The sequence below is a fragment of the Rhineura floridana genome, chromosome 4, assembly GCF_030035675.1.
Source record: "Rhineura floridana isolate rRhiFlo1 chromosome 4, rRhiFlo1.hap2, whole genome shotgun sequence".
NCBI lineage: Eukaryota > Metazoa > Chordata > Lepidosauria > Squamata > Rhineuridae > Rhineura > Rhineura floridana.
The window spans coordinates 101308899-101320508 of record NC_084483.1 but is presented as its reverse complement, the minus strand read 5'-3'; the positions used below and the strand labels follow the sequence as shown (position 1 = coordinate 101320508).

The window sequence follows — 11610 nt, the reverse complement described above, 5'->3', positions numbered from 1 at the left end:
TAACTTTGAGAACATCTTTAAACCTCTTTTGCTGTCCACTGATATTCCGTTTTCCATCCTTAAACTGGGAGTAAAGTAGCTGCTTTGGAAGACGGTGATCAGGCATTCGAACAATATGGCTGGTCCAGCGAAGTTGATGTTGGAGGATCATTGTTTCAACACTGGTAGTCTTTGCTACTTCCAATACACTAACATTAGTCCACCTATCTTCCCAAGTAATTTGCAGAATTTTCCGGAGGCAGTGTTGGTGGAATCTTTCAAGAACTTGGGAGTGGCTTTTATAGATGGTCCATGTTTCACAGGCATACAGTAAGGTCGGTAGTACAGTGGCTTTGTAAATAAGCATTTTGGTCTCCCTGTGAATATCCTGATCCTCGAACACTCTACGCTTCATTTGGGAGAATGTGGCACTCACAGAGCTCGGACGATGCTGAATTTCAGCGTCGACATCAGCTTTTACAGAGAGATGACTGCCAAGATAAGAAAAGTGATCGACATTCTCCAGCGTAGCACCATTAAGCTGGATTGATGGTGCTACAGAGGGATTGGTTCGCACTTGCTGATGAAGCACTTTGGGCTTTTTTTGTTAAGCGAGAGGCCAAGCTTTTCATATGCTTCTGCAAAGACATTTAGGATAGTTTGAAGATCTTCCTCTGAATGTGAGGAGACATTAGATGCTGATGAAGACATCAAGGAAAATTTTTATACCCAGCTGGACACCATCTTATCAGAGATACCTAAGGAGGATAAAATTATCCTCTTGGGTAATTTCAATGCAAGAGTTGGGCGTGATTTTGATTTATGGCCAGAAAAGGAGTTGGCAACAGCAACCTGAATGGCATTCTACTTCTGACTAAATGTGCAGAGCATAATCTTGTTATTACAAACACACTCTTTCGCCAGAAAGATAAATTTAAAACATCATGGAAGCACCCTCGGTTGAAGCACTGACATCTCCTGGATTATGTAATTGTCCGTGCCAGAGATCGTTGTGATGTACTCCTCACTAGGGCCATGATGAGTGCCGATGACTGCTGGACAGATCACTGATTAATTCGATCCACTATGGCCATTAATATTGTTCCTCACAGTAGGCTCCAAGGAAGAAAACCAAGGCGTAAAATGAACATCCACGCCCTTCAAGATCCTATTAAGCGAGCCTGTTTCAAACAACTCTCAAGAAACACCTACAGAACTCCCTGAAAACGTTGAGGAACACTGGATTAAACTGAAGACATCCATTATTGCAGCATGTGAACAAACTATTGGATACCAAACTAAGAAACATCAGAACTGAGGCCCACTGTATATTGTAGACAGATACACTGTATCACCAGTATTTTAACTCACTGCATTTTTAAAGCGATTTGAGAGATCTCAGTTATGAAAGGCACCATGAAGTACAAAACCAATTTATATTCTAACAAAAATAGTGTAGGTTTGTTTTATGAACTTTGAACAACATTGGGGCACTGCATGGAAAAAACATTTTTCACTTAGATGCATTTTAGAGTGTAATTTAGGGAGCTGTGTAAGGCAGAATTATGCCTGAAAAATTAAGCTACCATTTCAAAAGAAAATCATAAGAGACCTGTTTGACACTGCAATCAGTCACAGCTAACCTGAGCCATCTGTAATTTAAGCAAAAGTAGTTGCTAAATCATTTTCTTTTACAACTTTCTAAACCCAGCAATTTTGTACATCATCTTCTCCATGATTAGAGTTAGCTGTGCTGGATAAGATAATTAAGACGTTTAGGATGTTATCACTGCAGGAACTCACCTTGTTTTAGAATTCTTGACAAGGTGAATGATTTCCATTTCCCGTCATTGTGGTTCTGGTTGCCAACAACAGAAGCTGTTCCTGAACCTAGATCATAACTGACTTTAATACGGCCATCGTTGAGTTCTATGCTCATGAAATCTTTCTGTTAATGAGAAGCATTAGAAATGTTATTTAGGATGCAATCCTGTGCCAGGTTTCCCAGAAGTAAGTCCTACTGAACTCAGAAAAACTTACTTCTGAGTAAACATGTAGAGGATTGTGCTGTTAAATGCTGAAAGACAAATAATGCAAATAATCTCAGATGGTGACTAGCTCGCTCACCCCCAACAATATTTAAGGTTATTTTTCTGACTTTTTAAAGATGCTTAGATAGTCAAAAAGAACATCATAAGTAGGCTTCATTTGTTGTTGCCTCAGTTCCTATGAAGGAAATTAGTTGCTCTTTAATTTCCAATCAGATCGTAACGTATTATTAATGGCAAGGTGGAGTAGCCTGCATTAATGCAGATCTTGATAACATTAAAAATGATTTGAGATACAAGTAACTTCTAGCTCAAAACTACAATTTAATTCACTAATAGGTAAAAAAACCCTTGCCTTTTAAGAATGTACCTATAGCCAACAGATATTTCTATCAAAGTTTAAAAAACAGGGCAGCTATAGTGAATGCACCAGGGGAGAAGGAGACCTGACCTCATCCACACCAGACATTTAAACAGTCATGGCTTCCCCTAAATAAGCCCTATTCCCTTCACAGAGCTACAGTTCCTAGAGTTCATTGGGAAGAGGGACCGACTGTTAAATCACTCTGGCCACTGGAGTTCTCAAGGGAATAGGAGTCTCCTAACACCTCTCAGCATTCTTCACAAACTACACTTCCCAGGATTCTTTGACCGTTTAAAGTGGAATATATGTCTGACATGGATGTGGCCCCCTGATTAGTCAAGCCAAACAGCTTTTAGTCTGGCTTTTAGAACACTGACAGTTGATTCTTACTGAGCATGCCTGCACTTATCATATACTCCAATGTTGATATTCTTAAATTAATTAAAAATCAGCCATGCATTTTTTAAAACTTTTAAACTGCAGAAGATGAAGGTCAGAGTATGGGGCAAGGTCAGTAATAGGATTATAGGTACTCTGTGAACATGGCTGATTTTTAGTTAATTTCAACATATTATGAGCACTGACAGAAAAAAGTCCAACAGGGGTCTGTATTATTTTACTCTTGTTTAGACTCTGAGCCAGCCTTTCCCAACCAGTGTGCCTCCAGATGTTGTTGGACCACAACTCCCATCAGCCTCAGCCAGCATTTCCAATGGTCAGGAAAGATGGGAATTGTGGTCCAACAACATCTGGAGGCACACTGGTTGGGAAAGGCTGCTCTGAACTCTTGATTTTCTCTGAGTGTTTTGTGTATTGCAGTGAAAACTTAGGGGATTGTTAAGCAAGCATTTCAGAGTTCAGGACTATACGTTTTGTAAGATTTTGTTTTGAAATAAGCTTATGGGAAGCAACGGAATGGCATTGGAGTATTTTCAATTTAACATGGTGGAATGTGAAAAATTCATGCTGGCTATAGTATACACTTTAGTGGCTGTATCATATTTTTCATATGGCTGCTTTTTAACAAGATAGTGTGAATGTGTATATACACACAACTTTAAGGGACAATGTTAGGAGGTGTGAAAGTGATCCTGTGTTTCTATTGCATTGTTAAATGCCAATTTTATTTTAATTGGACTGAGGAAAAAATGCTATTAAAAATACAAAACCAGATTGGATACATTTGTTCATATTTAATTAATTAGAACATGTTAGAGAGACCACCCTTTAAGAGGTATTAACCCCATCCCAAAAGGCAATGTGATGAGATCCGATTCCCACTTCTGCTCAGTAAGCTACCTCCAAGATCCAGGGGGAATCTGGTAGCAGCTTCTGATGCTGACAGAAAAGCAGAAACAAAAGCATTGTTAGAAAGAAAAAAAAATGGAAAAGCACCAGTGTGCCTGCAGACATACTTGTGTTCACTTAGGTGTCTCTTTGGACCACTGCCATAGATCACATGGATTGCTTGCCTGTTATTGCATGCACCCATCCTCTGTGTATGTGTTACAGGTAATGTCAAACATTTGGTGATACTGACAATCCCATACAGTGTGTGGACACACACATACACACAATTCCTGCTTGCATTGCTAACCAACCCTACCTACATCCCCCAAGCAACCTCTCCACCCCTCCCCCACACTAACTGATCAGGGTGGGAAACCTTTTTGAATTAGACCTTCTCCCACAAGAAGAAGAGAAGCAGGGCAGGGAGATGGAGGTGGACAGCCCAGGCGAGTCACAGGAGAACACTCAGGACAGGCTGAGGCAGCTCCTTAGCAACTGTCATGCTTTCCTGCTGCCTCCCTCCTCCTTGTTCTCTGCTACTGAGCCTGAAATGTTGTTGGTGGAGTGGACAGCATTGGCAGTAGAGCAGGATGGTTGCTGATTATCTGTCCCAGCCTATTGCGACTGTTCCTGTGCAGCTCGCCCACCACCACCACCCTGCTCTACTGCCCTCCTTCTCACAGGTCTGATAGCTCAAAGAAGGCTGCCGTCACACTGTAGTTCACAGAGGCATCTGTTGGCAGATGGCACTGCAAAGTACTACATGACAGCCTTAGAAAAATATATAATAGGAAGGATGTATATATATATTCACTAATAGGCAAAAAACCTTGTGGTTTAAGAACATACCTATAGCCCACAGCTATTCTATCAAACTTTAAAAAGCAGGGAAATTGGGCAGCTATAGTGAATGCACCAGGGGAGCAGGAGACCTGAACTCCTCTCTGACATATTGCACTGCCCTACAAATTGGTCAAAATGCAAACACCATTTGGGTTGGTCTTTCACAGTCCAATCCACTGCCTGTGTAGCTTGGAAGAATTTGGTAACATGTGCCTCTGAGCATATGGTGAGTGGTGGCAACACTTGCCATCTCCAAAGATAGAGAATTATATTTTTGTATGTTTGCTGGTGTTCTTCTTACTTTGCTTTTTCCCTGTGTTATTAATGTTTCTACGGAGAATCTACACTAGAAAATTTTATTTCCCTCATTATTCATCCCAGAAATCTGTGTCAAACTTATTTTTATTAAGTTCAAAGCCTTTTTATTGGTCAGTGTCATATGATGGTGAAGACAGCCTTTTGTGTTTCAAACTGGAGGTTATGTTCTATTTCTATTTTGGGTGCATTAACAGTGGAATTTGGACCTGCAGTTTGATGAAAAAGACTGATTCCAATATGTTGCTACTTCAGCAATGACTCTAGCTGTTGGAAAAAAGAGGATGCATATTTTCGGCCTGCTATGTTTAAACCACTTCATTTAAGGCAAGGTGGGCACAGTCAATTAAAATCATAGAGCACACCTAGCATTTTGCTAGAATATATTTCACCTCCCACTGTTTTATCTTGTGCAAATTGAGACACTCCTGAGGTCCACTGGAGACTATTCTGCAGAAGTCAGTGCCATTATTCCACAATTATGTTTGGAGGTTTTTTAGTATAAATTTTGCAAAGAGTTGCTGTACTTCACATATTCACAGAAATAGAAACAAAAGAAAATGATTTCCTATAGGAAACTTCACTAAAATAGCAAAGGAAATCAGACATATTCAAAGTGACCATCTGAACTATATCAACTGTCTTAATAATGTTGCTTCCTCCCTGCTAAAACAAGATCAGCACAGCACATGTCTTCTTTCTATTATTTGGGCTGATTGCAGGTGTTGCCACCACTCACCATATGCTCAGAGGCACATGTTACCAAATTCTTCCAAGCTACACAAGAAGTGGATTGGACTGTGAAAGACCAACCCAAATGGTGTTTGCATTTTGACCAATTTGTAGGGCAGTCCAATATCTCAGAGAGGAGTTCAGGTCCTGTTTGCTGAGAATGGATGGGTCATTTGCATGCTTATTGAGTTCAATGGGATTTACTCCCCTGCAATCATGCTTATGATAGGTGGAACTGACCACAGAGGATGGGGAGGAGATGGGGAGGGGAGGAGGAGGGGGAGGGGAGGAGGAGGGGGAGGGAGGGGAGGAAATGCAGAGGAGAGGACTGGGAGGGGAGCAGGCAGGATGGGGAGGGGAGGAGAAGGACAGGTTTGATCATTTGTATGTTTATTAAATTCAGTGCGATTTACTCCCGTGCAATCATGCTTAGGATAGGTAAAACTGACCGGGGGGTGGGAGAGGGAGGAATGGAGTGGGCAGGGGAGGAGGAAGGGAGAGGAGAGGAGAGGGGAAAAGCAGGTCTGATCATTTGCATGCTTATTTTCAATGGGATTTACTCCTATGCAATCTTGGTTAGGATAGGAAACACTGACCATGGGGGAGGAGGAGTGGGAGTGGGAAGGAGAGTATTGGAGGGGGGCAAAGGAAGGTGGAGGGGAGGGCAGGTCTGATCATTTGCATGATTATAGAGTTCAATGGTATTTACTTCCATGCAATCATGTTTAAGATAGGTAAAACTGACCATGAGGAGGAGGAAGGGGAGGAGGGGGAAGGGGATGGGGAGTGAGGGGATTGGAAGGGGATGGGGAGTGAGGGGCAAAGGAAGGGGGAGGGAAGGGGCAAGAGGGAGGGGACAGGAGGGAGAAGGGAGGGTGGGTTTGATCAGTTGCATATTTTTTGAGTTCAGCGGGATTTATTTCTATGCAATCATGTTTGAAAAGGAAAATGGACTGCCTTCAAGTCAATCCCCACCTATGGCGACCCTTTGAATAGGGTTTTCATGGTAAACGGTATTCAGAGGTGATTTCACCATTGCCTTCCTCTGAGGCTGAGAGGCAGTGACTGGCCCAAGGTCACCCAGTGAGCTTCATGGCTGTGTGGGGATTTGAACCCTGGTCTCCCAGGTTGTAGTCCAACACTGACCCAGGGAAGGGGCAGGGAGTGGGAGGGGAGGATATTGGGTGGGTGGGCACTGGGCAGAAGGGAAGCCCCTTTCCTTTCCAAAAGGAAAACATTGTAAACAGAATCATTCTTTTTCACGCTTTCCCCCACCTTTTTATTCTACAGCAGGCACATGTAGCCTCCTACCCAAATTTAAACCAAAGCTTTCCCTGGCCACATGCACACCAGGCCTTTATTTCACTTTGGAGAGTCATGGCTTCTCTCAAAGAATCCTGGGAAGTGTAGTTAGTGAAGGGTGCTGAGAGTTGCTAGGAGACGCCCTGTTCCCCTCACAGAGCTTCAATCAGAGTGGCTGACTGTTAAACCATTCTCTCAGGGGAATAGGAGTCTCCTCTCAGCACCCTTCACAAACTACACTTCCTAGGATTCTTTGAGGGAAGCCATGACTCACATGAAATCAAAGTCTGGTGTGGGTGTGGCCCCCTGATTAGGCAAGCCCAGCAGCTGTGAGGCTTTTAGAACTCTGACAGTTGGTTCTTACTGAGCATGCTCCGCGTTATCATTGGGTCCCAGCCAAAATTTCTTAAATTAATTAAAAATCAGCCAGGCATTTTTTAAACTTTTAAACTGCAACGGATGAAGGTCAGAGTATGGGGCAACGTCAGTATTAGGATTACAGGTACTCTGTGAACATGGCTGATTTTTAATGAATTTCAACAGATTATGAGAACTCTCAGAGAAAAATGTCCAAAAGGGCTCTGAGGTTTCTCTCTCTCTTTTTACACATTGAACTGTCTATTCTCTCTGACTGTTTTGTGTATCACCATGAAAATTGACAGGGTTGTTAAGCAAGCGTTTCTGAGTTCAGGACTGTAAGTTATATAAGGTTTTGTTTTGAAATGAGCTTATGGGAAGCATCAGAATGGCATGGGGGGTATTTTCAATTTAACATTGCGGAATGTGAAAAATCCCCGCTGGCTATAGTATACAGCCACTCTAGTGGCTGTATAATTTTCCCAGTCTTTGGATGTATACAAATAAATACTGACAATTACATTTTATACGACTGACAGCATTTACTAGTGTATATTGGAGTTTTCAGACATTCACAAACATCTTGGTGAACTGTCAACACTGTCATGATATTTGTCAATTGTCAAATTCCAGCGTTCACTGTAATATATACATAAGTTTTTGCCATCTGTATAACACAGCTAGCCCAGTTTCTGTCCCGAAGTTAAAAGAACTAGCACAATGTAACAAGCCATGTAAAAGGAGCATTGTTTTTTTAAAAGTCATGAACTAATTCCATAAAATTAGATTTTCCCTACTCATGAATAGGCCCCTATGGGGGGAGGGGATCAACAGAGCTTTGTTTCCTTTATCAACTCAGCACAAGTCCCAGGTCTCTATGGCAATTAGGAGATCTGTGTGCACTTTCCATATCCTGCATCTAGCCACTCCTTGCTGTACTTCCACAGTGCTGAGAATGAGTAGTAGCTGAGGCACTTGAGGTGTCCATAGACCTTCCAGTCTCTGCAATATTCTTGTAATGACTGGGCATATAAATTCAGAGCACCCTAGCGAGGGAGCCTGCTCCACGAGCTAGAGGGAGCCCCAGCTGACGAAGCGTCAAGGCTCGAGCTGACGAAGCGTCAAGGCTCGAGCTGACGAAGCGTCAAGGCTCGAGCTGACGAAGCGTCAAGGCTCGAGCTGACGAAGCGTCAAGGCTCGAGCTGACGAAGCGTCAAGGCTCGAGCTGACAAAGCGTCAAGGCTCGAGCTGACAAAGCGTCAAGGCTCGAGCTGACAAAGCGTCAAGGCTCGAGCTGACAAAGCGTCAAGGCTCGAGCTGACAAAGCGTCAAGGCTCGAGCTGACAAAGCGTCAAGGCTCGAGCTGACAAAGCGTCAAGGCTCGAGCTGACAAAGCGTCAAGGCTCGAGCTGACAAAGCGTCAAGGCTCGAGCTGACAAAGCGTCAAGGCTCGAGCTGACAAAGCGTCAAGGCTCCAGCTGACAAAGCGTCAAGGCTCCAGCTGACAAAGCGTCAAGGCTCCAGCTGACAAAGCGTCAAGGCGAGTTAAGCAGCAGAGAGAAAAGAGGGTAAGTAGCTCCCATCTATTCCATTATTTAATTGAATTAAAACAGCTCAGAGAAATAAGTAATAAGGGCAGCCTAAGGTCACCCTGAGCTAGGAGCCAAATCCTGAAAGTACCTATATCTTAGGAGACAGATCCTAGGAGAAGGAAGCCTATAGAAAGCTAGTTTTCAACACCACCCTAGCAGGAAAGCTTCAGGGGACACTGTAAACAAGGCTAAATTCCAGTCGGAGAGAAGGGGGAAAAGGAAACTCCACCAATACATACAGGGAGAGAGTCAGCTCAGTCTTTGCTAAAAAGAGCAGCTTTAGCCATCCTTAAACACAACCAAAAGCAATGTTTCCCTAGGTTAAAGAAAGGTCAGGCTGTTCTAGGTGGGAAAAGAACAAACAAAAAAGACTTGCCTGGAAGTCGCAGCCCCTTGCTTAGATTAAAAGCAGCCACAAGCTTAAACAGCCCCACCCCTCGCTAAGGAAGGAAGCCTGCCTTCCTGCCTTCAAAGGAAGGAAGCCTGAGATAATCCTAAAGAGTTAAGCCCCAGCTGATATTTGAGCCACCAGCCTCAATTAACACATCATTGGCTGGCAGCAGTAGCTGGGAGGAACCAGCCACACATATAAATTCAGAGCACCCTAGCGAGGGAGCCTGCTCCACGAGCTAGAGGGAGCCCCAGCTGACGAAGTGTCAAAGCGAGTTCGGCAGCAGAGCGAGTTTGGCAGCAGAGCGAGGAGGCCAGGGCCCCGCACTCTGCCCGTCTGTTCCCTGACCTCAACTAAACCGCAGTCCCCAACCCATTGACGTGATAAACCTTAAACAAAACTATGCAGGTAAGAAGCCAGCAGGCGTGTGGGGGCTTTCCAGTGTTTTGCACTGCCTGCAGCATGTACGACTATCTGCCTTTTGGACAGAAGTCGTGGGTGTGCTCTAGGTGCAATGAGCTCCTGGTTCTCCGGGAACGACTTCATTTCCTTGAGGCCAAGGTGGAGGACCTGGAAAAGCTGAGAGAGGCAGAGAGGTGTGTGGAGGAGGCCTTCAGGGACGTTATAGCTGTGTCCCACTCCAACGATGATAGCTCTTCTGCTATCATGGAGAACGACAGTCTCAGGGAAGGAGAGCATCCAGCTGAGGAAGAGGGAAACGATCCCTTAGAAGGGACCCATTCCTTGGGGGATGAGCAGCTATCCTCTCATGCCGAGGATATATCTCCAGGGGGTGGAGGGATCCTTGTAGTGGGTGATTCAATCATTAGGAACGTAGACAGTGGGGTGTATGATGGGCGTGTAGACCGCAAGGTGTTTTGCCTGCCTGGTGCGAAGGTTACGGATATCGCCCGTCGTTTAGATAGTTTGGTAGACAGTGCTGGGGAGGAGTCAGTGGTTGTGGTGCACGTTGGCACCAACGACATGGGGAAATGCAGCCGTGAGGTCCTGGAAGAAAAATTTAGGTTGCTAGGTAGGATGCTGAAAGCCAGGACCTCCAAGGTGGCTTTCTCTGAAACGCTACTGGTTCCACGCGCAGGACCAGCCAGACAGGCACAGCTTTGTAGTCTCAATGCGTGGATGAGACGATGGTGTCGGGTGGAAGGGTTTGGATTTGTTAGGCACTGGGGAACATTTTGGGACAAGCCGGGCCTGTACAAAAGGGACGGGCTCCATTTGAACCAGAATGGAACCAGACTGCTGGCACTTAAAATTAAAAAGGTGGCAGAGCAGCTTTTAAACTGACTGAGGGGGGAAACCCGACAGGAGCTGAGGAAGGTCCGGTTCAGAATAAACCTCCCCCCTGGGATAAAGACCAAAGAAATGATGAAATTTTAAAAGGTGTAGGCCTAGAAGTAGGCATTGTGAGAGCAGGGGCACAGGATATAAATTCAGAAGAGCAAAATTACCACAGGCCAAACCACAAGTGCCAAAGACACTTGAAGAGAAACACTGCTTACAAGTGCCTGTACGCTAATGCTAGAAGCCTCCGAACCAAGATGGGAGAACTGGAGTGCTTGGTCTTAGAGTAGAGCATTGATATAGTGAGCATAACGCAGACCTGGTGGAATGGAGAAAACCAGTGGGATACAGTTATCCCTGGATATAAACTATATCGGAAGGACAGGGAAGGACGTATTGGTGGTGGTGTCACTCTATACGTGAAAGAAGGCATTGAATCCAGCAAGCTCAAAACCCCAAAAGAGGCGGACTCCTCCACAGAATCGTTGTGGGTGGTGATACCGTGCCCCAGGAGGGATTTAATTCTGGGGACGATCTATCGTCCCCCTGATCAAAATGCTCAGGGAGACCTGGAGATGAGATATGAAATTGAGGAAGCATCCAAACTAGGAAATGTGGTAGTAATGGGTGACTTCAACTACGCAGGCATATCCAGTCATGACAAAGAAGCAAAATTTCTAGATATTCTAAATGACTGTTCCCTAGATCAGTTGGTCATGGAACCGACCAGAGGGACGGCAACCCTGGACTTAATCCTCAGTGGGGACCGGGACCTGGTGCGAGATGTAAGTGTTGTTGAACCGATTGGGAGCAGTGACCATAGTGCTATTAAATTAAACATACATTTAAATGGCCAATTGCCAAGAAAATCCAACACGGTCACATTTGACTTCAAAAGAGGAAACTTCACAAAAATGAGGGGATTGGTAAAAAGAAAGCTGAGAAACAAAGTCCAGAGGGTCACATCACTCGAAAATGCTTGGAAGTTGTTTAAAAACACTATATTAGAAGCTCAACTGGAGTGCATACTGCAGATCAGAAAAGGTACCGCCAGGGCCCAGCATGGTTAACAAGCAAAGTCAAGGAAGCTCTTAG

General features: G+C 44.4%; 1 protein-coding gene across 10 annotated transcripts in view; it reads right to left on the bottom strand.

Annotated features, from left to right (window-relative positions):
* LAMA2 (laminin subunit alpha 2) overlaps window positions 1-11610 on the bottom strand; it is a 748112-nt gene that overhangs the window by 66591 nt on the left and 669911 nt on the right. For all 10 annotated transcript variants that reach the window (XM_061623807.1, XM_061623808.1, XM_061623810.1 and 7 more), the window contains one exon: window positions 1783-1927. In XM_061623807.1, coding sequence (XP_061479791.1) covers window positions 1783-1927 — 145 coding nt within the window. The remainder of the gene's footprint in view (window positions 1-1782; window positions 1928-11610) is intronic.